This window comes from Apus apus, chromosome 4 (assembly GCF_020740795.1).
Source record: "Apus apus isolate bApuApu2 chromosome 4, bApuApu2.pri.cur, whole genome shotgun sequence".
Lineage (NCBI taxonomy): Eukaryota > Metazoa > Chordata > Aves > Apodiformes > Apodidae > Apus > Apus apus.
The window spans coordinates 5,883,021-5,907,424 of record NC_067285.1 but is presented as its reverse complement, the minus strand read 5'-3'; the positions used below and the strand labels follow the sequence as shown (position 1 = coordinate 5,907,424).

Below are 24,404 nucleotides of genomic sequence, written 5' to 3'. Positions count from 1 at the left end.
GCACAAGAAATGCATAGCCAGCAATAAACACTTTTAGCCTGTATATAACAATGATCATCTGTCCTAGTTATTCAAGTATAGAACATATAATCTCACAGGACAATAAAGTTCTTTTAATCTTCTGGTTTAGCCCTTTGAGAGTCATAAGAATTCTAATTACTGTTAAGTACTTAACTACACATCAAGAGTGTGAGGGTTGCAAATTCTAGACATGACTTTTTTATCCACAAGCCACAGATGAAGGAAAAGCTGATAGTGTTTCTTGACCTAAATTACTGCCTAACAGCTAGATTCTGCTCTGGGGCAAAAAGGATTTAGGGTCACTCTTAGAACTTCATAAATCCCTACTCTTCTCTTAAATACGGTTTATCTGCAGTATAAATGCAGCTTTCTGTAGTGGCTGAGGTTCTGTAAACATGAGTTCATTAGAGAGCAGTGGGTATGTATGCCAATAAGGCTCTGTTGTGGCTCCTAGAACGACTTCACTAGCAGTGTTAAATACAATCACCTCTACAGCCAGCACATCTGTGCTGGTGAATCTGGTTGAGATACAGCAAGGCTTACAGAAGACCACTATTTTGTTCCAGCTCATGTAATTTGGGAAGGTGATGTAATGGGCCATGGAAAATCTCCTTTGGATGGCACCCTCTGCATCTCAGCACAGGGCTCTGCTGCTCCAAGTATGGATGAGCACATGAATTGGATTCCTCACAGCTGAAACAAACCAGAAGATGCACTTGAGGACCATGTAGGATGTGCTCCAGTTGCTAAGGGGTCTATAGGACAAAACTAGATCTAATCTTAAATAAACCTCCTGGAAGGTGCAGAGGGCAGAAACTGCATCTTCAGCACCAGCTGTTTTGTTCTCCAAATCCTGTTGTGCTGCACTGCTTGCTAATGCAGGCACGGCTGGCATTAGTGCATTTGTAATATAGACATGAGCTGATTCTGCCTTGCTCAGCAACCCAGAATGGATTTCCAAGTCACTGACACTTCAGGTAAATCCTGACCCTAAAAAAATGGGGCCCTTTCTGCTCAGTAAGGGCCACATAGGTTTAACTATTACTCTGGTTACTGTTATTTGGTTACTGTTATTCTGCATCTGCATTAGTTCCCTTAATTCAGTTCACAATATGCTGCACAAATGCTTGTGGTTATACAGTGCAGGCACAGGACAGGAATAGAAACACACAGCTGGGAAGGAGGAAATGATTATTTAAGCAGTATTGTTGCTGAATGTCACAGCATGTCAAACCTTACTCTGAAAATCTGGAATATCTCCTGGGATAAGAAAAGGAGAATTTGACCTCAAATTAAGTTATTGCATAGGCTGTTGCTGCAACTATGCAAGAATATATGTTATTTTGAAAGCATGTTAGTCACAACATCGAAAAAGATGCCAATTGAAGTGACAGAATATAAATATTTTGTATTAAAAATGTAATAATTGAATGGAGTATTAAAGTATGGTTTCCATCACAAGTTGTTAATGCTTAAATCCTGGAGTGCTGAGACCACTGGCTTCCAGGCTGATCAATAATGTTTCATTATCTCACATTCCATCCTTAAATATCTGTTTCTGTTATTGTTCCTTGTCTTTTGTCATGGTTCTAAATCTCTGGAATGTGAAGGTACAGTTTGTAGCACACTGGGGTTCCTTATCCATAACTGGAGTTTCTGGGCACGACAAGAATGTAAACAATGCATAATAATGAATAAATATTGTACAAAAAAATAATCAGCATGGAAAGGGAGAGCAAGAGGATAGTGATTTAAAAAAACACTCAGGGAGGACTATACTTCTCTTGCATTTATTTCCATCATTCACCTGACAAAGATTTTTGCACTGAATAACTAATACACTTCTTTTCCAGAGGATACCCAAAAACAGGGTGAAAAGTGACAAAAAGAAATGTATAAAACTTCTGTACTTGGCAACTACTGCTGTTCTTCATGCGTTATTTGTTGTTCAGCCTCAACAGTATTCACAGCACAGCACATCAAGTTATGTTGTGCCAAGAATGGAATACATATACTTTGCTATTTCTGCTATTTCACTATCAAATTGCCTCAATACTGGGTATTCATATTCATAAATAGAGACAGAAAGTAGTTAGATCTAAAGTAACATCTATATCTAAAGCTAGACTCAGTGAACCCTATTAATAGTACAACGATAACTGGATTTCTTTTTCTATATTAAAATAGAAAAAAACCATAGGGAAAATAAAGCAACTTCCAAGAAAGCTACTTACAAAATTGATTCAAATTGTCTAAATGCCATGATAAAAATAGACTTTTAAATATATTTTCTAAAAGACATATTACATTTCAGTGATCCTAAAATTTTATTTTCCATCCTTTAAAAAAGAAAATGTTTTGCTTCATTTTTTAAATGTAAACTATTTTGGCCTTAAGAAAAACAACCTAAATTAAAAGTAAAGAAAGGGAAGTAAGCTCTTCCAAAGGCTAATACAACCATTTAACTTGTTCAGACTGTTTTTATATCTTATTTTGCTGAAGATATCTTAAATTAATTGCTAATGGATTTTCATCCCATTGTTTAAAAATTTATTCTGCTCCTCTCCCAAGACAGATTTTAATACTGTTTCGTAGCTATAACTACCACCAAGAAATGTCTTTGAAACATGTCCAGAGAAGCACAAGCTGTGACCTCACACCAACCTAATAAAGACACATATGGTTGTGAGTAAGCCTGATTTAGGAACACCTACACTGAAACTTCCTTTCATCAAACATAGGTCTAGAAAAGAAACTCTCTTGCAAGGCAAATGTGCAAAAGCCCACACTGGGGCCAAATGAGTCTGTCGGGTAGATTGCCTGGATGCTTTCTGGCAAATGGGATTAATGCTGAATCAGCCCTTAATCAATGAAAAGACTGAAATGGGGCTGTAAAGCAAAAATCTACTTGGTGAAGGGCTTTCTGTGTCTGAACTGAGCATGCCTAAGCCATGAGATGAGGAAAGGCAAATTGAATTTGATACAAATTAGCTGTAAATGTTACTACAATGTCTAAGAAGAGCAGCCTGTAATTTACCTTGGAGAAATTATGAATGAAATGTGGCCTTGGTATACTATAAATAATATTTTAACTGATGAAGGCAGACCAACAACACAGTAAGGAATCTGTTAATGCGTAATTGCACTAGCTTGGTAGTCTCCAAAATGAAATATGTAATTGTAGAATAAAAGAATCGTAGGCAATAGGATAAGTGGAAATGGCCTCTAGTTGTGCCAGGCAAAAGTTAGGCTGGATATTATGAAAAAAATTTCTTCACCAAAAGGGTTGTGAGGCACCGAACAGGCTGCCCAGGGCAGTGGTTGAGTCACCATCCCTGAAGATCTATAAAAGATGTGCAGATATGGTGCTGAGGGACATGGTTTAGTGGTGGAGGTGGCAGTGCTGGGATAACGGTTGGACTTGATGGTATTAAAGGTCCTTTCCAACCAAAATGATTCTATGATTCTATGATTTTCACAAATGGTCTAATTGATTTGATCTTAGCAGTAAGAGCAACAGAGGGAGATCAATACATCACCCATAAGACATTTAGTATATTGCAGATCTTAAGCTCATACACACTGCTTTGAAGGGAAAATGTTATTGTTTTCCTGAGTGCTCAGTGAAGCTTGGTGAAGCCAACAGAAATATTCCCATTGGCAAACAAGAGATTTTCATGGGGAAGGAGGAAATACCAGAGTCCTGCTTCCTTTAGAGGTAACAACTACAGCTGCCATATGAAAAAGTTATTCCAGTGAAAAGAAAGCTAAAAATAAATTTAGGCAAAAATTATTGTGTTGAACTGCTTTCCCTGTTTTTGAGAACATTTTCATTTTCTTGCTGAAAGCTAATACTCATGCCAGTGGTTTTGTACTTTTCTGTTAGAAAACCAAACATGCAAGTATTTTTCAGAGTATTTAATATTGAAAGTACATTTCCAGTGGCAACTGTTGGCTATCACAAACCATTTTTTTTTTTAATCTGCTATATTGCCAATCAGAAGAGCCTATTGTGTTACTTTTGTTCTGAGGATGTTCTTTCTCAAAGCAGGCTTTTCCGAGTGCCTGTTTAATGCATAATACAACCTCTCTAAAAAGCACAGGAAAGCCTTTTCAAAAAAATATTTCAGAAGAGGAAAGTAACTCAAGAGCCCTTTTTGCAACATAGTTCATTAACCATCTCACACAGTTGGGGATCTGTCAGGTTAGTAAATATATGATGGAGGATTAGGTAAATTAAAGAATCTGATTGGAACATTGCAGATATTATTGATCCATGGATGTGATTTAAGACAGTAAAGGTACAGTATTAAGGATTTATTATTCATATTCCTGTATTAGTAAGAACCATCTGAGTTACAGAAACAGGCAAACCCATTTGTCTTGTCTGCAAAAATAGAGCTTGCAAGAAAACTAGCAGGGATAACAGCCTGACTGAATGGGGAAAACCTAATTAAGCTCCAATGCAAAAAGGGAGCATATGGAAAGTGTAATTGGGTAGGGACTACCAAGAAGCCTGGGCGCACAGAGATGAAAATAGGAAGGACAAAGTGCAGCTAAATTAAAACCTGGCAAGGAGTATGACAGGCAAGAAAGGCTTCTACAGTTAGTTTGGCATCAAAGACATTTAGAAATACAGATCCTCACGCTTTCTTGCTGTGTCATTTCCAAAAATGGTATTGGAAGCCTTTTTTGCCTCAGATTTGACTGAAGGATCTGCTTTCAAGCTTCATGTGCCTCCGTACCTAAGAGCAAAGTTGGGGTACAGAAGTCCTACCAGTGGTAAAGGAAGAGAGAGTTAGGAACTGCTTATGTAAGCTGACGTACAAAAAGTCCATGGGACCTGATGGGACACATCCAGAAGTGCTGTGGGAGCTGGCTGATGTCACTGCAGGTCTGCTTTTATCATCTTCATCGTTGCACATGACAAGATATACCTTGAATAAATAATAAGGCAGCAAAAATATTTTGCAAAGCAACCAATGTCCATACTATAAAATTTCCACCAACTGTCCCTAATAGCAGAGAGCAATGAGGTGACTAATGATATCATGCAGGCCAACAGGAGTGTTTCAAATACATTATAGGTGTAATGACTGCCAAAGATTTTTCTGATGTTCATCTGGAAGTGTGACAGCCATACAAACAAACAAACAAAAATGTTCCATGACTTCTTAATCACAGACGTTTAGAAATAAAGATCCTCACAATCTCTTGCAGTGTCATTTCCACAACTGGTATCATTCATCTCAGGAACAGCTGTGTATTTGTCCAATTTATCCAGTCAATTCCAAGTATGGACTGTTGCTAAATCATGTCACTTCCCATTAATCAGCATTTAAAATTGAAATCGAGCTGTGGGCAATCAAGTAATACTGAGAGGGCATGACTAATTGTCACCCTACACATTTCCTTACCATTAGCTACGAATTGACAATGAATTGCAAAAATGCAACATTCCACTTTTAAAACAATACCTGTTAACTAAAGCTGACACGCTCATAAAAACACTGCTCAGCTGTGGGAAAACACACTGAATGTAAACCAGGAAACTACCCAAGGGGAAAAAACACCCTGATCAAAGGGTGGCTAAGGGCAAAGCAAAGTCTGTCCCTGAAATCCCTGCAAGGAGTTTTGAATTACTTTAGTGTAACCCTATGCATGGTACTTAACACTGAACCATCTGGGAAATGGGTGCAGAAGAGAGATGATATTGCAAGTAGCAGTGACAAATATTTAGCAAATGATAGTGCAGACTGCCCAGAAATAGGGGAGAGAGATGGGAGCTGAAATAAAGAGTTATGTTTTGACCCACTGAGACATTCAGTTCCTAGTCTTCAATGAGAGAGGTTGTGAAGCACGTGCACATATTCAAAGATGTTAATGTCTAAATAAACATATTTAATTTATGCATCTAAAGTCATGCATACATTTAAATGCATTTCTAGACTGGACACTCAGTACCTTCCAAAATCAAACTCTTGCCTGGGTCTTGAATGTTAATATTCAATAAGGAGATTTATAATTTCTTAATGTCTTTTAGTCACATGTTTAATAGCATAACTAATATATACAAGTAATGTAATAATGGAGAAACATTATATAAGAGAGAAACCAATCTTTCCAACTAATGGTTTGCAAGTCATGCTGTCTGATGGTAGACAGTGTAATAGTAATTGGTAAATATTTTTATTTGTGAGTTGAAGAGGTTAACCCCCCCCTCTGTCAGCAGAGGCTGCAGTGCTCTCAGCTAGACTGTGTCCAAAGGAACTCTTGATTTGACATAACAAAGAGAAGCAGAAACCTCTGACATGGGAGGGAAATTCCTAAAATGGATCTGCCACTCACAGAACAGACACATTCTGGAAATCTCTGCCCTCAGCTGCCAGCTTCCATGCCCCAGCTGGACATTCCCACTCCCCTGTTGTGTAAAAAATGCCAAGTGAACTGTTCATGAAGCCAGTCTAACTGGGTGGGTTGAGTCCATAGGAGAAAGCAGAACATCTTTCTTACTGTCATTTTCATATTAATGATAATTTGTTTTGATGAGACAACATTAATTATCTTAGTTAAAATCCTTTATGGGTTTCTCAGATAATTTATTCAATGTATACATCAGAGTCAAATATTTGTATTTACACAACTAAATGAAGGAATTGTACCATTGAATAAGGTGTTTATTTGCACTGTCCAGAAAAAAACAACAACAAAATATTTCAGGCAGGTAGGTGTGTACAACTGACAACTAAAAAACAGTCTTCTGCCTAAGGAGAGTTAACTTCTCAAAAATCTGTCTCACTTCCCATCCTATCAAATCTCAGCCCCAAATAACTCTCAAATTTCTTTTTTCCTTAAGGCTTCATACGTTTCTCTGTGAAAAGGGGAATGCTGCAGCTACCACCACTAACACACTCGCTGCCTGTGTCTCATTATCTAACTAAACTACTGTCCCTCTGCCCTGCTCATAGTGTGAGGCAGAGAAGAGCAAAACTCAAAATTCTCTTTTAGCTGTGAATTGCAGGGTCACAGAGTGACTTCTCTCCAGAAGAAGCTGCAGGAAGGATTTTACTGAGCTGAGCATCTGAAAAACCTGAGGCTCTTGCTGCTCCTTGCCCTTCCCTTTAGGCAGCTAAAATGGAAAGAAAAGCACAGCTTTCCCGCCACACCAGGAGCTTAGACACACAATTATGTCCCACTGTAATGACAGCTTTGCTGTCCCCACACTCAACCTGAAATCTCCCAATGCCTTCTCTTCTTGGGCTAGGCTTCATTTTATGGCACAACAAATGTATTTCATTTACAAGTGAGAAAACAGCACCACGTTGATCTGCTAAGGAACCAGCTGTAGCCCAATACACCCCTGTCCTGCATTTCTGTGCATGTTTGAAATGCCTTTGGAAATACACGACAGCATGCTTATGGGAAAATCAAGAAGAAAGCAATTCCAAAGAGATCTATTTATTAAAACACTGAGAAGCCATCTTTCTCTTGCCCAGCACCTGCAGGAGTGATCTGAATGACTAGCCCTCTGCCAGTGGCACTGGCTGCTGTGCACAAGAATCAAGCAGCACAGTGCTACACCAGAAGCTGTAGGGCATTCACCAGGCATAGCATTTTTAACATTGGGATCTGTAGCCAGGAAAGCAAAGTGAGTTCTTTTGCGTATCTGCCCCAGGGAAAATGTTAAGAGACACTTGCATCTATTACCAAATCCAACTGAGTTGAGTTCCATTCTTATCACTTCTGTATTATTTAAGCGTACTTGAAAGAAAAAAGCAACAACATCACAGGTGAGACCTTGTATTTGAAAGACAAGTATTAAACTGCATTAAAACTAATATAAAGCCTGTCAAGAGTTTTATTTTTAAAAAGAACAGTATTTGAAGAACAAAGGATGGGTTGAAATAAATAAAAATATGAGAACATTGTTTTTTTCAGTACTATGTAAAACTATCTACTTACACCCACTTTTGATTTTCAAGATACACTGCAGATACTCTTTCAAGAAGCCAAGCTGCTCCCAGAGGGCTGTATACACGATGAGATGCTTCCATTTCATGGAGTGGGGCTCCAGCTTCCGTGAACAAACACGGTGCCTGGAAACAAGTGGCTGGAAAGGCTGGGAAAGGCCTGTAGCAATAAATTTGCTGGTGCATTTTCCAGTGGGACCTGGAAAGGAGAGAGAGGGTATAACTGCCCTTGTGTAAGAGGTGCTCCTTTCTGTATAAATATTTAAAATCATAATGAGCCCTGCGCTGGGGTGTTGAGATTTCCTCTCACCACTAGCTGATACACTGTATCAACTCCTGCCTGTTTCCACTCACTATTGAAGTCGCTCCCTCCTGGGAGAAGCTGACACAGCTCGGCAGACACAGCCTTGGGGGTCACTGCGGTGGGGGGGCTGTCACCTCCCGCGGCTTGTGCCGGCCTGGGGGGGCCCAGAGCCGGTGAGCACGGGAAGGGGAGCCCCGGAGCCCTGCGGGAGAGGGCGGGCAGGCGGCTCTGCCCCCGGGCCCCGCGGCGGTTACCTCAGCATACCCAGGCCGCGGAGGGGAACGCATCCCGCCGGGCTCCCCTGCCGCCGGGCCCCCCCGCCGCCGCGCTTCAGCCCGGCCCGGCCCGTTCCCGCGCCTCACGTGTGTCTGCGGGCCTCGGGGCTGCCCCGGGCCCCGGCGGGGGAGAGGAGCTGGGGAGAGGGGCTGGGGGGAGAGAGGGGCTGGGGAGAGAGAGGGGCTGGGGAGAGAGAGGGGCTGGGGAGAGAGAGGGGCTGGGGAGAGAGAGGGGCTGGGGAGAGAGAGGGGCTGAGGGAAGGGGACTGGAGAGAGGGGCTGGGGGGAGAGAGGGGCTGGGGAGAGGGGCTGAGGGAAGGGGGCTGGGGGGAGAGGGGGGCTGGGGGAAGGGGGCTGAGGGAAGGGGGCTGGGGAGAGGGGCTGAGGGGAGAGAGGGGCTGGGGAGAGAGAGGGGCTGGGGGGAGAGAGGGGCTGGGGGGAGAGAGGGGCTGGGGAGAGAGAGGGGCTGAGGGAGAGAGGGGCTGGGGGAGAGAGGGGCTGGGGGAGAGAGGGGCTGGGGAGAGAGAGGGGCTGAGGGAGAGAGAGGGGCTGGGGGGAGAGAGGGGCTGGGGGGAGAGAGGGGCTGGGGAGAGAGAGGGGCTGAGGGAGAGAGGGGCTGGGGGAGAGAGGGGCTGGGGAGAGAGAGGGGCTGGGGGGGAGAGAGGGGCTGGGGGGAGAGAGGGGCTGGGGGGAGAGAGGGGCTGGGGGGAGAGAGAGGGGCTGAGGGAAGGGGACTGGAGAGAGGGGCTGGGGGGAGAGAGGGGCTGGGGAGAGGGGCTGAGGGGAGCGCGAGCCCCGCCCCGCCCCTCTCAGGCGCTGACGAGGCAGCGTCACGTGCGGCGGCGGGCGGGGCCCGGAGCCCGCGCTCGCGCCCGCCCTGCGGCGGGAGCGCTTCCCGCCCCTCCCTCCTTCCTTCCCTCCCTGCCCGTGCCCGTGCCCGGCGGGGCGGGAGCGCGCCCGCCCGCCTCCCCTCTGGCGGGAGCGCGCCCGGCCCCGGCCCTTCCCCCTTCCGCCCGGCGCGGGCGGCGCGCGGGTGCGGAGCGGCGGGAGCGCCCGGCTCGCCCTCCCGGCGGCGGTGGCGGCGGCCCGGGGAGGATGGAGCTGTTCCAAGCCAAGGAGCACTACATCCTGCAGCGCGGGGAGCGGGCGCTGTGGTGCAGCCGGCGGGACGGCAGCCTGCAGCTGCGAGCCGGTGAGCCCCCGGGGGAGGGCGAGCCGGGCCGCGGCGGCGGCGGTTGGTAACGGCCGGGGGGGCTGAGCGGGGGGCGGCGGTTGGGCCGGGCGGGGCGGGGGTCGCGGCCGGGGAGCTGCCGGCCCAGGGGAGCACCCGGAGCCGCTCCCGGTGGCGGGGCCAGGGCGGTGAAGGGCAGGGCTCGCCCGGCAGGGTCTCCCGGGAGGTGGCGGCCGGTGGGGCTCAGCCCTGCGCGGGGCTCTCCTCTCGCCGCCCCGCTCTCGGGAGGCCGGCCCGGCGGGGACGGTCGCGGTGCGGCAGGTCACGCGTGTCCCGGCACCGGTGGGTGGCCCAGCCAGAAACCGACCCGCTGCTCCTCTGCGGTTCGTGCGCGCTGTGTCGGCTGCTCCGCGCGGTGAGGTCGGGCTGCCCCTGCCAGCTCCCCCGCCGTGCCCCGGCTCGGTCGGAAGGTCGGGATGCAGCTGGTCACCTTTCCAAGAGCATCGTTTGGGAAGCAGGGCCATCTTGTGTTCGTGTCGGCTTGGTGGGGTGTGTGTAAGCCATGCTCGCCGGTGTTTCTGGAGGCTGCGTCTTGGGACGAGTGTGTTCTGTGGTCTTTTTGGAGAGTTCGAACAGGTGTCTGCGCTGGTTAGATTGCTTTCCGATTCTTTTCAGTGACTAGAGGCAGCCTAAGTGACGATTACAGAGGGGCTACAAGTGTTAATAGGCTGCAGAGAAGGTAGAGGGGACAAATCCTGTAGGTAAACTGAGTTAACAGAGATTTGGGAACAATTGTAATTCTAATATCCCGTCTGGGAGGTTAGTCAGTAAAGATGTCTATGAAGTGAGTTTGAAATTCACTTCCTCAGAAATTAGATTGCTTCGAGTAATACAAATGATATAAAGGACCATAGCTGCTTATAAGTAAAAAATGCTCTAACGGCTGGGTGTTTCACCAAACATGGCATATTGCACAGGTGCTGCTTACAGTTTTGTAAAACTGGGATCCATGTTATGCTGAAAAAGCCAATTAAGCATGCATAATGGCCAGGTTGGCTATCTGAGTACTGTACACCTCATGAGCTTTTTTAAAGGGATGGAATCACTTTATGCATAAACATCTAATACCATTGTTATCTTTGTTTACCCAAAGAACTGTGTTTTTTTTTTTTTTAATATATTGGTCTTTCTTGGCCTTTCATACTTGAGTCATGCCAATGCTTTTGTCTTGTCAGTGCAATTTGTTGAATCTCTTGGATAAAATTACAATCTGTCTCAAGTTAATGTGACTTATTCTTGTCCAGCAGCTTGACTTATAGTTGAAAGTCCAGTAATACACTGATTTTTTAAAAAATTATATTACAAAATACTTTATCTTAAGCTAGCAAACAATACTGCTAGTCAATGAAATGGACGTTTTTGCAGGCGTCCCCTTTCCCTTCAGTTTCAGATTTGCTAGTGCTCTAAATGTCTGCATAGGCATGAAAACTCTTACTTGACCTAGAGTAATAAAAGCATAAACTAGTGAACTGCAGTTCTGGGAGGCTGCTGTTTGAAAGCTTTAACTTCAGTAGAGTTGATCACTTATTTTCATGCAGCTATGGCTGTGATTTTTTTTTTTTTTCTTTTTTTCCTTGAAGTCCATTAACTTCATGGAGGCTTTCCCAGTGCCCAGCAGTTTGTCTGCATCCTGTTCAACAGGATTTTGTCCTTAGCACACCTTTAAAATTTCAGTCAGTATACATGTGATCCCTATTGTGTGTGGCCTGCAAATTAAGGAAACGTAACATGATATTGGAAGTCTCTTAGTCTGCTAGAAACTCTTGATTGTTAGTCACGCTTGCACATTTCATTGTGTTTGTAGTTTTGCTTTCCCAACCCTGTCTGTGGGTCATCTTCTTGAAGATTGCTGGCTGGGGCTGTGAAATGAAATACCTTGGTTTGTTGAAAGTAAGCCCAAGAAAGAAACAGTTCTCTTACAAGAAGTATTTAGTGAATCAATAGCTCTTGCTTGTCTTAATAACAAGGCTGGATATCCTCAAGTTTACCATTTTATTACATTTGAGTATTTATAATCAAGGCCACTGACCGGAAATGAGTGAATGGATTTCTGTGAGATGAGTCAGTGCCATACTAAAAACAACACAGTCATAACTTGTGTTCATTGACATGTTTAATAGTCTGTCAAAAGGCTATAATCTAACTATGTGTCTCTACTCGCTTTTGAAGGCCTTGGTTTTGTTCTGTCCCACAAACTGCTCAGGATTAATCTGTAAACATCCACGGATTGAAATAGATAATACTGGGAATGCTTGCACTTTATGTGATAGGTCTGAATCTAAAGAGCTTTATAATACTCTCCTCTGTCAACCAGAAAGGCATGTTCAGAAATTTGTTCATCTGGAAAGCTGTATTTCTGACCTCTTTGAATCATGAAGAGAATAGCTTGAATTAAAAAGGAAAAAAATCCCTTTGATAAATATTTGTTGTAAGCAAAGTCTGAGGGTGGCCCTAGTTTGAAGTATGTCTGCCTGTGTTTACAAGAGGTTTCTGGTGGGTTTTTTCTTGTTGTTTTTGTTCTCTCTGAAGTGAAAGCACTAATGAGTCACCTGCAGGAAATCCATGAATCACTCTTGGCATCATAGATTTTGTTAGGAATTTAGCTGTCTACAGTATACTTCTTTCAGTGTAGTGAAAAAACATGTGTTGTTCAACCATGCTTTAAATACCTTACATCAGATCTTGATGGGGATTTCACTCTTGGCTTAGTCTGCTTATGCTCTGCTTGGCTGCTCCTGACTGGTAGTTCTACATAGATTACAAAAATCCTTTTTTTGATGTTGTTTCAATAAATTATGTATTTATATGTGTGTGTGCACATGTACACATACAAAAAAGAGCAAAAGGATTGAAGACACTGAATTCTTCCCACCATTTTCTTATCAGCAGAAAAAGGAATGAGACTGTTTTACATGGTGAAAAATTCTATTATTGTTGTGTTGGCCTTGATAGTACTCTGGGCAGTAATGCCAGACTAAATAAGATTGGGAATAGTTGCTACTAAAACTATTACTACTAGTAATGCTGGTTCCCACCACTCTCGAGAAAAAAAACCCTGAGATATTTTGAGTGACTCACAGACTGGAATTATTCTAACACAACTTTTGGGGACTTCATGCTCAGATGCCATCACCTCTGATTGTAAGAGTAAGGAGCTGCTAAGGTATGTCTTACCTCTGGATCTGTGACTAGAGGCAAATGAGCATTTGTTTATTTAAACAGTATTGTTGCTCATCTGTTGAAAATAGCCGTGAAAATAGCAACTGAAGTAATGTGTCTCATTAAAAGAAAAATATTGAGGCATGTTACCAAACAGTATTTTCAGAGTATTGGGGGACAGATTTCAGGTTAGTTGTCTTAGTCTAAAGGTGTGAAGTCTGAATCACAAATCATGGGGCTGGCTAACATCCTAGCTGAGTGTGCTTGCCCTACTCCTCAAAGACATTACAGATGTCGTATAGAAATGACTTGTCAGAATTCCTGAGCTGTTCTTTATAACTGTAGGCTGGAGGAGAAGAGTAGCTCCTTTGAAGTCTAATGTCTGTAAGTGCTCAAGCTGAGTGTGAGGAGCAATGCCACTGGTACCAGCAGATGTACTAGTAGGTTTAAGGCTACAGAGTAGTCCTAGGCATGACTCTAGGGGATTATGGCCTGTGTGTTAACTCATGCTACTAAATTAAGAATTTAATACAAAACAGACTTCCTGAATTTCAGTAGTATGTCTTAGAAACCACCTATCTATGCATGAATTCCAGAGGACGTAGTTGTAGCTTTAGAAAAATGCTCTCCATATTTCAAGTTCCTTCATAAGGAACCTCAGGCTGCTTTTGATGCTTTTTTCTAGCTGCAATGGTTGCTGAACTGTTTCTCCCCCTTGCCTGCTCATTCTGTTCCCTCTCTTCTGTACCCTTTCGTATTTGTCAGCACCACATACTTGTGGCGTATGTAACAAACCAGATGTCAGAACTGATCTGCATTAGCTGCAACCCAGCAAGAATGTGTGCTGAAAAAAATCTCAAGTGCTTAGTTGCCTGCTGCTGCTTGCTGCTTCTCACAAAAGAGAGCAGAGGGGACTAGAGCAGAGGGGTGGGCTGCTGTATATCCTTCACCTGATTGACTGTTACATGCATTAGTCGATTTTGTAGCTTCTGACTGTGAGGAGAGGTCTTCAAATGTATTTACTATAGAGAAATGATTTTTTGCTTTCATTAAACATGATCAAATCTGTAACTCCATGTTTCTTTTGATGGAGCATTGTAAACCTAAACCTGAGACTGAAGTGAATTGATAGTATAGCTACATCCTAACCTGGTGAGAACTGTCTCAGGGTGAGATGTTTCTTGTTTAGTTTCCTGTAGAGTCTTAGTAGCAGATGAAAAGTTGATTATAACAAAAGTGTTTCCCCTCTCGCTTTTTTGCTTCCTCTTTTCCTAATTCCAGCTTGTCCCAAATCAGATGCATAGGTGTCTTGGAATTCCTGCCCACAGTGAAATGACATCAGGTTTTAAATACATGAAAAAAAAAAAATCTCTTAAACTTGATACAGTGTTGCTGCTTTTTTTTCTTTTTCTTTTTTATAATATGAAAGTTGCTTGCTTTGTGAAGAACAAAGCTCTTATGTTTTCCTTATATATATATATATTTTTTTTTTTTTTTTTCTCAGAATTAAATGAATCTGTAATTTAGGTGGATTTGTGTCTTGTATTTTGCTGGTGAAAGTTAGACTAATCTTTGATCTAATGGGTTACTATTAACTAAAAAGTGAGTAGGAAATTGTGGACTAACTGCAACTAAAAAACTTGGAACAGAAGGCACTGACAGGTAGCAGCCTTTCAGTTAAGAAGGGCTTGCATCTGTGTCAAAGGTTTGTGGTATTTCAATCTGTGAATACTGTTTTATTAGATTATTTCACAGTTCAGCAATGTGGGTGATATTTCAGCTGTATGTGAAAGGAAACATTAAAACTTTCAGTGGCTTAAGTTTCAGACTGTCTGAACTGTAGTAAAAGGCTACCATTTATTTGACATGCCACCTATTTCAAAACAACTATTATTTTTTTTTAAGTATATATTTAATTTGTGTATTAAGTATATAGGAGAGACCTTCTGTTGCTATAGTTATGCCCCAGGGAAAATGGTTCATGTTGTAGCTTATGAAGCTGAGAGGTTTTCTGAGACACTTCCTGAAGGTTTTAGGTGGGCAGGGGGGCATTTGTTGGCAATGAAAGAGTGAGATTGACAACAGGAAAACGCTTTCTTCTGCTCCTCTTCCAAACTGTTGTGCAGTGTGGCAGCAGGAGCCCTGAAATGTCAAGGGACTCTGCAATAACTTTCACTAAATACTTTCCTCAATCTGTGAGACTTCTCAGAGGGTGGTTTAGAATTTTAACTTCAGAAGGAAATTCCTCAGTTCAATATCAAACAGAACTCAAATATAGCTTAATTAAATCTTGAATGTGTGTTTCAGAAACTCAGTCTGTTGTTAGGGTTGTGTATTGAACCTTCAGGCCCAGAATTTGGCAGACTGCACTTTTTTTCCTCAAATGTCTCACTACTTTGAGACTACTGACAAAATCTTTTTTGTCAATGTTTAGAGGTTTCGTCGTTCATGTTTAATGTTATAAAGAACATATTTTTAATACATAGAGAGGGTTTTAGAAAATAAGATACAAATTTAGTGTTTAAAAATTTGCTTCTCATTCAGTGTTAAATGTGCTATAATCTTGTGATTTTAAAAAAGTAGTTCTGTTCATTGGAAGTTCTGAATTTGTTACAAAAATGCATATGGTTATTCCAATTGAGACATTCACACGTGCAACTAAACTTGTATTTCTTGAAATATCCCCTCTCCTGCTGTGGTAATCTAACTTGATCTAGAATGCTTTAACTCTTTATTTAAACAAACATCAACAAAAGTTCAGTTGTGATTTAGCCATATCACTTTTGCAAGTACTCTTTGCAAAAATCTTAACCAGGAAATAACGCTTGTAGGACAAAATATGAAAAGAGTCCACTGAGGAGGGGTGTACCTTTGGTATGTGAGGATTTTTCTTCTCCTTTCATTAGTTTGAACCCCTTGTGACATACTCCTGTCTGTGGAGTTAACACTTTCAGCTGATGGTCTCCAATTCTATCAGCCGATCGTTATTTGTTAAAATCAATACATTTCACGTCTTGTAGGAAACAAAGTAAGAGGAACTAAGAAGAGAAGAAATTGTTGCATGGCTTTTGAGAGGAGAAATTTGGAAATAGTGCAAAAATCTTTTCTATGAAAGCTCTGCTTTAGAAAACAGGAATATTAATACTCAATGATCAGTTGTATATTCTTGTTCCAAATACCTCTAATTCATCCCCCAATAAAAACTGGGAGAGGATTTTTTTTTCCTGAATAGCTGAACCAAAATAAGTGGCAGGTTCTTCCATTTAAGGAAGAAATCTTAGCTGAGTAGAAGCCCTGAGACAGTGTCAATTGTATCTTTGAAAAACTGAAATCAAGCCATTTGAAGGCACTTGGAGCTCAATTTTGAGTAATTCAGTAAGTCTTTAACAAGATAGGGGATAGCAGGCAAGATCATCCTGAGATGCTGAAGTCAATCGTAAGATGCCAGCATTGTGCAAAACACCATTCTGAGCCAAATTTAAAAGCATCTCACCTTGCTCAAGAGACAGTTGCAAAATGTAAATGGCAAATGTGCTGCTCTGTCATTAATTGTTAACTTTCAGTTTGTTTTCTCCTTGTGTGTTTCTCAGTTTAGAAAGAACAGCATATGGCTGATGCCCAAGTTTTTCCCTATACCAACATGTCTTCCAGTAATATATTGCTTGTTATAATTTGATTAAATACTCAGTTTGTCCTCAATAGTTAATAAAAAAGGAATGTGTGGTGCATGTGTGTGGCATGAAATCCTTTATATTCTGTCCCTGAAACATGTAGGCCCAGTTTTTGAGTTTAAGTCCTCTATTTAGTGTTTGAAATGGTTGTTCCCAATCCATAATTTTTTTTTTTTTTTGCTTTAAATTTGATTAGTTGAGTAGACAGAAAAGTTAGTTATAGAGTGAGAAGAAAAGGTGACAGTGAGGGAAAGCCTTATTTGCTTAGACTTGTCTTACCACAGCTGTACCAGCATTTCTCTTGTGGCTCTTAAGAAGCATTGACATAAGTCAATTCAGCTGAAAATGGGAATGTGTGTTGGCCTCTAGTAATAATAATTAGTACAGTGTTGTTAGTTTTGGAAGGATAAAATATATTCTTTCCTTAGCTGTACCACTTTTGAGAAAGTATGCATTTGCTAGCAGAGTTCAGCAGTGTGGAAGAGTAAAGGAATATTCTAAAGTGAAAACCACACAAAACAAAACACACTGAACTTTGGTGGCTTAGTGCCCATTCATATTATAGGAGAGTTGCTCCTGGTCACTGATCTAAATGGTATTTGCAGGTTTGTGGAAGGGGTGAGGAGGTGATTCCAATTTCTAATGGTTAAAATGCATCTAACAGCTCATTGCACACATCTAGCCACCCATGGCAGTGATCTCTAAGTTGGGGTGCACAAGGCAATCCATTGGGGTGAGGGAACAAATATTTTATACTATTAATAAAATATTTTAAAATAGCATTTATTTTAGCTTTATCTTATCCATTTAGAATTTCGATTTTTGTGTATGTTTTATAATGTATGTGATATTAGTACAGTAGAACACTTATATAATTTATAAAGAAATATTCATGTTTATGGGGTGGATGCTGAAATATTTTTTACTGATGTGGTATGTGGTCAAGAGCGTTTGGAGACCACTGACCTACAGGGTCAAATTCTGTTGGGGGGAAGTTGTAAACTGGTACAGGAGTTCTTGTGCAATCACTTGCAATACTGGGTACCCTGAGACAGCCAAACACTTTCTGCATATTTTTAAGCTTCCTGAGCAATGCCTGGGGGCTCAAGGGGTTTTTACAACTGTAACAGAACACAAAGAAGTATTCTTTATCAAAATGAGTAGTAAGGATTCATTTTTGTTAGATCTTTTCTCTGTGACTTGCATCCTGCTTTTGCAACAATCATACAGACTTGTACTGCATACTCCCATCCCCTCTGCTTTCAATCTGTCACTCTACAACCTGAGATGTACTTGAACTGTTTGTCTTCATCTAGTCTAGTTTTGAGATCCTGAAGAAAAGTGTCCAAAGCAACTAAATCACTGGTTTTCCTAGACAGAAGCAGATGGACATGTACTTTGTAGTGTGCTGTGCTTCTGCAGTTGAGACAGACACTCTGTAAGAAACTTGCATTGAATTACTGCTTGGAAAAGATGCTTCTCATCCTGGGAGACTGGAGGGCAAGCAGGCTGCAAGGTGTAGGGGCAAAGAGGAGATGGGGATTTTTCTGAAATCCTCCTTGTGTAGCCTAGCTGTAGGCTTCCTAAAGGGTGTGTGTGGGGGGCACATTGGGGATTTCATCTCTTTTACAAGGCAAAGCATTTAAATTCTAATTGACTGAAGGCTTTCAAGACAGTAACGCTTAGAGGCAGTGCAAGCTGTATACATGACAAATTAAAGATAATTAAAACTAGTGATTAGCGAAAGGGAATAACTTGTTTAAAGTTTGGAGAACATGCAAGTAAATGAAGTTAACACTTCATGACAATTAAGAGCTTGTAAATTTAACATTAAATGTCTTAATACTCCTCCATCTTTCTGCAGTTATAGTAGCTTAAATATAGATTCAGAAATCTGTGCTGAAAGGAAAACCTAATTAGCCTAAGTTTGCTTAAGTAGTACTTAATTTCCTGCAAGAGAAGGAAGATCAATTTTACACTCTTAAATCTTCCCAGTTAATTTGTAATCTCTTAATCCTGGCTAATGTTTTGAGCACTAATCAAAGATGAGCTGGAATTTGAGAGTAAACTTTCTTTTGAAAAGCCACAAGTGGTCATAAGGGTCAAATAGTGCTAATAATAAAGTCTTGTGGTTGTCTTTGATCTAAACCAGACACAATTTAAAGAAAAAGATCTCAAGTGTATTTAAAAATAGCATTCAAGTTTTTTTCCTAAAAGTTAACACTTCAGGCATCAAAAGCTACATTAGCAGAGCTGAAAGATTCACTGTGGCTATTTACAGTGAGTTAATCTGCTTTTTTATTAATGTCTGTTGCTTGTGTTGAATGGTGAGAATGATTGTGACAATGCTATTCTGTCAGGCTATGGAAAGAATTTTTGATAAACAGTGTGCATTTGTGTCTGTGTTTAATGAACAGCTTGAAGTTTAGTGATGTTTTGTATGTTTTTATATAAAGTACACTGACAGAAAACACTTTGTAGCCAAGGTCCATTCCTGAAAGCCAACAAACTTGAGGAAGATAAAAGGAGTATGTTCCCTCAACTACAGCAAGACTGGAAGATAAATAATTATAGCTATTTGATTGATTGAACCAGACAGCAGCTCAGTAGTGAGGGCTGGATTCAAGTGATTACATATAAAACACTTTTTTCTTCCTTTCTTGTCCCCGAAGGAAGCTGATAGCCCATCTCCTTAAACTCTTCAGACTTGACCAGAGTCATTCAGTGTTGAACAAAGGGTTTATCCCAATCTAGTGGTTTCTTTTTTTACCAGGATTTCTGCCTTACCTTGGATCAACTCTCCTGTTGGTAGACTGGAGTTACTTTTGTATCACTTTTTTCAGCCTTATGTTTATTTAAACGCAAAGAATTAAAGGAACTTGATCCGACGTTACATTGTGTGGCCCTGCATTGCTGCTGGTGAGCTCTGAGTGGTGGGAAGTAATCACATCAAAGCTGGTTTTGTTCTGAGTTTGTGAGGAAAGCTCTGTTGTGCTGCTGCTACAGTCACTGGATGGTAAATGTATTGTCAGTCATTGTTAATCTCTGTCAGAAATCAGCAAAAATAGGCAATGCTTGTTTCAGTAGCTTGAATTTGATCGGGGGGATAAGAGAAGAAACTGCCACGATTCTAGAATCACTAGAGTAGAATCACTACTGTCAGTTGTCACTTGCAGATCTTGGACTTCCAAGGAGAAACTAAGGTCTTGTAGATCAAGTGTGTGGAAGCTGGATGATTTGTGCGTGTGTGTATCTTAAGATGTTGTGTGAGTTTGTTCTCTCAAATGTTCATCTGCTTACACGGGGAGCTAAGAAATTTAATTTGTCTGGATGTTAAAACTGGAAACAAATTCCACCTCAGCACAAGAAAGTTTTGGTAGACAAGGTTCTTGTCCTTTTCCTCTTTGTGTGTTTGTTTTCTTCCACACAGATATTAAATGCTTTTTAGGAATTGTTTTCACTTAAAAGATTTTACTTGTGACATTTATTCTTTCCAGTAGTCTTAAACTCTTGAACAGATACCACACCACTGTTAAACTCTTACTTAGTGTTAGCAATGTGTGTCTGTGTGACCACAGGGTACTCTGCATATTTATACCCTGTTACTGACTTGCACCAGGTGATGGCTTGGATGTGTGTTGGCAGGAGTACCCTTCACCGATTAGGAAGCTGATAGTGTTGCCTTCCTGTTTTCTCTTCTACTTCCTAGGTGGTTCACTGGAATTTTTAACAGCAGAACTAGAAGCCTAAAACTTAACTTTGTGTGCTTTGATATTCCATGTAGGTGTTGTCAGTGTTTTAACAAAAGAGGAAGTGAGTGTTAGAAAAAGGATGTGAAACTTAGAGTAATTGGGATAAGTATGGGAGAGAGCTGGGGCTGGAAGTTAACATCTGCTATGGTTTTGAAACTACATTATTAACTTAATGACCTGTAATCAGTTTCAATGTAGCCATGTAAAATTTCAGTTGATTTACAAATAATAATGGATATTAGAAGAACTGAACCTCCACTGCACTGAATTAATGTAGTCCAAAAAAATTTTGTATTTTTTTCTGAAATGTCTTGGAAATATCAGGGGTAGGGCTTTAGATTAGAAAGGTAGTGATTTGGCCATAGCTACTTGGTAACAAGCAAAAGTTGAGCAGCATATGTAACTTATTGCAGAGATCATTGTATATTTTCTGTCCTCTGAGATGGGGCAAGAAGAGAGAATGGTCGTCACTGGATCAATTGGCCTGTTGAGTTTACTTTAAAAAAACTGGAGCTTTTTTTTTTGTTTGTTTTTTTGCAGCCACTGATCTTCTTTTGGCTTGGAATCCTATTTGTCTGGGCCTGGTAGAGGGAGTCATTGGCAAAGTTCAACTGCATACAGGTATGTGGTTGTGGTTGGTTCGTTTGTTGTTTTGTTTTTTTTAACTGCTAATGCACTTTGTTTTAAAGTCAGTGATACAACAAATAATACTCTGTAGCTTAAATGGAATTACTTAGTGCTCTTTGCAACAGGGGAGGGCTCCTTGACTCGGTGAATTTGTCAAAGTGATTATAGTATATCTGCAGATGCAAATTCCCTCTACTTTCCAGTGTATGTATTTTGGTTTGTTATTGTCTTGTAAAAATAATTGTGTTCACAGAGAGTAGAGATTTGTGTTTGGTGTTCTGTAAGAGGCTCCATGTAAGATGCATAAAATTCTTGTACCTCTTTGAATAATCCTTTCAAGCAGTCTGTTGTTGTTCTCCTATGGTACAGTGCAAAAACTGATGATGGAATTCTTCACAAAAATATAAGGCTTGAATTCTCAATGCTATATGAAATCCTGAAGAATACCTTGGTAGGTGAAAGTAAAAGGAACACTTAAGCTAATTTGTAGTTAAATGTAAGACATGCCTATAAAATGGAAGCAGGTGTAGAATGCATTGTGACTTAATGCTAAGCCTCTATACCTGATTCTAGCAACTTTTCCCTGACAAATAAGGTCAATGCTCTTTTAGCTGTAGTCAGCTGCAAATTCCTGTAGTCACAATAGGTATTTATTTTGATATCTACTAGCTTTGTCTAGAAATATTCTTCTGTCAGTAGATATCTGGATATCTGTTTACTGTCAGGTAGGAAGGCCAGCCATGAACTCTGTTTCACTTACCGTGTGCTGTTCTTTTTGTGAATGCTGAGACCCTGCATTTAAAGTAGTGCCTGGCAATATGATCAATACAGGTAAAGTTTCAGGTGTGTTCCAGGATAGCAGGATGGATTAAGTCCTGAAGTGGATCAGATGTTTGTGGCCCATTGACTAGAAACAGACTAGTCAAGATGGCAGTGGCATGCTAGCAACAGGGGAGGAAGGGAAACAGGGGCTGGTACATCACTGTGTGGGCATGACAGAGCTAGTCCTAGGAAATGCTTGGCTCCATAGTTATGGTAACTCCTAGGTCTTGTTTCTGAGAATAATAGTTCAGAGCACATCCCCCTTTGAAGTTCATGATCATGTTCTCTTTCTGGTTGCATCACTTCATCTACTTTGAATTTCACCTTATATTTTTGTCTATGCTCATTCTACAGAACTATTCAGCCATCCTTGTTCAGATCTGGTGGTATGAAGTGGGTCAGATTCTGCCACCTCACTTTCTCTTCTCATCCAGGTTGTCTGTGCTGCTCTTGATGAATGATGGCTAAACTCCAATAATGACCTCTTTCTGCTGTGGGAAAATGCTCAATGATTGTTTTTAGCTTAATTCTTTTTGGTGTGTTGTGTTTTTTAATACCTTTTAAACTAAACACTTAAGTGTGCAGAGGCCTTCCCCCCTTCTCCCTAGGGAGTCTTGTATAAAAGCCATTGAAGGGGAAGACCTTGTCAAATGCTTTATGGAAGTTTTAGTTTGTTATGGCAACCAAATATTCTTGCATGTGTACTTATTGTGTGGCACTTGCTCTACTTATGAAAGCAGAGTTGAGACTTTCCCCAGCATGTGACACTGCTGTTGTCAAGTAAATTGTCAAGCTTGCTGTTATCAAGTAAATTAAGATTATCAGGTAATAAACCTGATATCTGGTAGTCTTTCCATATGTCATGTAGAGCTGCTGAATCAATTTTGCTCATCCAGGTACTCCATTCAGTTGCTGTTTGGGCCACTGGAAGCATTTTGTTTCCTCTCTGCCTTGTTCAGATCCTTCTTCTGTTTGGTAGTAAGTGATGCAACTGTCCTCTAGACAGATATTTTTTTCTACCTTTAGATGTCTGAAGAAAGATACAATCTTCAGCTTATTATCCCTACTCTTCTGCTGAGAACTGCTGCTCCCTTCAGTCTGCTGATAGTTGCTGATGAGTGTCCTCCATCAGGCTGCACTCAAAATGAGAGGCTTGGCTAGGATGCCTTACAGTTTTCTTGAAATGTATTATTATCAATGAAGTCTCACTTAATCATATTCAAGTGTAGTTTTAGGTAATCCTCTAGGTGAATAATCTAGCACTCTGTAACAGTAACCTGTCTTCATTATTTATTCGTGTATCAATCTTTGTCACCCAGAAACTTTATCAGCAGAAGGTGTATAAATATTTAACATTGCTGGACCATTGTCTCCAGACTTAGTAAGAATACTGTTCTGTGGAAGCTGAGCAAAATGCTTTTCTTCCAGAGCTGACCTGAAACAGGAGGACTTGTTGCTCTGATTTCTTCGCCCCAGCCCCCAGACAATAAGGATCAGAAAACTTAATTTGGAGCTCATTTGGCTAGACACAGTCCTGTATAGGCTTGTCCTGCTCAGAACCTTGTCATTAGTTATTGTTGGAAAGAAGGACTGGTGTGATTTTAAAATGCTTAGCACATATTGACTAATACTGGAAACTTTAAATACCTTTTAAGTATTGAAGTTGCTCCCAGCGTACTCTAGAGCTGTCACTAAGCCTGTATGCACTTCAGTGTCTTGTGCATGTCTTTAACTGTTCTGAAAAGATTTAATTAATGCAAGAGTGCTGGAATAGTCCTAAAATGACCTTGAAATGTCCCTTAGTTAGTCTTGGTCTGTCCTTAATTTAGCACCAAGTTGCTGTAACCAGGGATGGGTTTTAATTTACTTATAATCTTGCTGGTTTTATTGCTGGCCTACCAATAAAATATTGCTGGCTTAGAGAATTTGTAGCAAAGCTGCTGCAGCAGAGAATCAGTCTTGTTGAAACCAGCTAGCCAAGATTACATGTTTGTTTTTATTTTAATTCTTTAAAGAGTTTTTGCCATGAGGCGGTCAGTTGTGTGTCTGGACATAAGTGTACACTCACAATGGAGATGATTTGCTCTTCCCAAATATTGGGTTTTCTTAAACATTTGAGATGCATTTTGGGGAAATGTAAAACCAATGTCAAAACCAACAAAATCTTAATTGCATATCAGAATGCAATGATATGGTCTCACTTTTTTCTGGCCCATCCCAAGATGTCTTGTAAGGAAATGTGAAGTAAAAATAGGAATAGATGGAAAAGAATTTTAGGATGCATTATGGAGATAAGCTACTGAAACAGAAAATATCACATTTTCTTGGTGCAGATAACACAGTTAAAATGGTCTCTGCATGACCTTCCCATATAAAGGCAAGCACATCTCCTCCATAAACTGTGTCTCCTTTAGAGAATATTCATTTTCTTGTGTGGTCCAGTTAGTGTGAATTCATACAGCATGTAAATGTAGCCACACAATTTCCCTTTGTAAGATTTCCAATACATAATTAGAAAGAGGTTGTACTATTGTTAAAGTAGACGCTTTAATCCACTGAAATAGTAATGGTG

General features: G+C 41.0%; 2 protein-coding genes across 8 annotated transcripts in view; one reads left to right on the top strand and one right to left on the bottom strand.

The window, feature by feature from the left end:
* The window catches only part of LOC127384982 (uncharacterized), a 37,598-nt gene extending 28,835 nt beyond the window's left edge, over positions 1-8,763 (bottom strand). For 2 of the 7 annotated variants that reach the window (XR_007889550.1, XR_007889552.1), the window contains exons 1-3: positions 8,550-8,763; positions 8,346-8,449; positions 7,984-8,190 (exon numbers count right to left, since the gene is read on the bottom strand). Coding sequence is in view for 4 of the 7 variants with exons in the window: in XM_051620135.1 (XP_051476095.1) it covers positions 7,352-7,782; positions 7,984-8,190; positions 8,346-8,449; positions 8,560-8,582 (765 nt within the window). In the remaining 3 variants the exon portion in view is untranslated. Of the gene's footprint in view, positions 1-4,644; positions 4,959-6,276; positions 7,783-7,983; positions 8,191-8,345; positions 8,450-8,549 lie in introns of those variants that run through there. The other 5 variants (XR_007889551.1, XM_051620139.1, XM_051620137.1 and 2 more) reach the window with 5 other exon arrangements.
* Positions 8,764-9,591: 828 nt separating this feature from the next.
* INPP5F (inositol polyphosphate-5-phosphatase F) overlaps positions 9,592-24,404 on the top strand; it is a 36,439-nt gene continuing 21,626 nt past the window's right edge. Inside the window, exons 1-2 of the mRNA XM_051620114.1 lie at positions 9,592-9,762; positions 20,924-21,004. Of these exons, the coding sequence (XP_051476074.1) occupies positions 9,666-9,762; positions 20,924-21,004 (178 nt within the window). The 5' untranslated portion in view covers positions 9,592-9,665. The remainder of the gene's footprint in view (positions 9,763-20,923; positions 21,005-24,404) is intronic.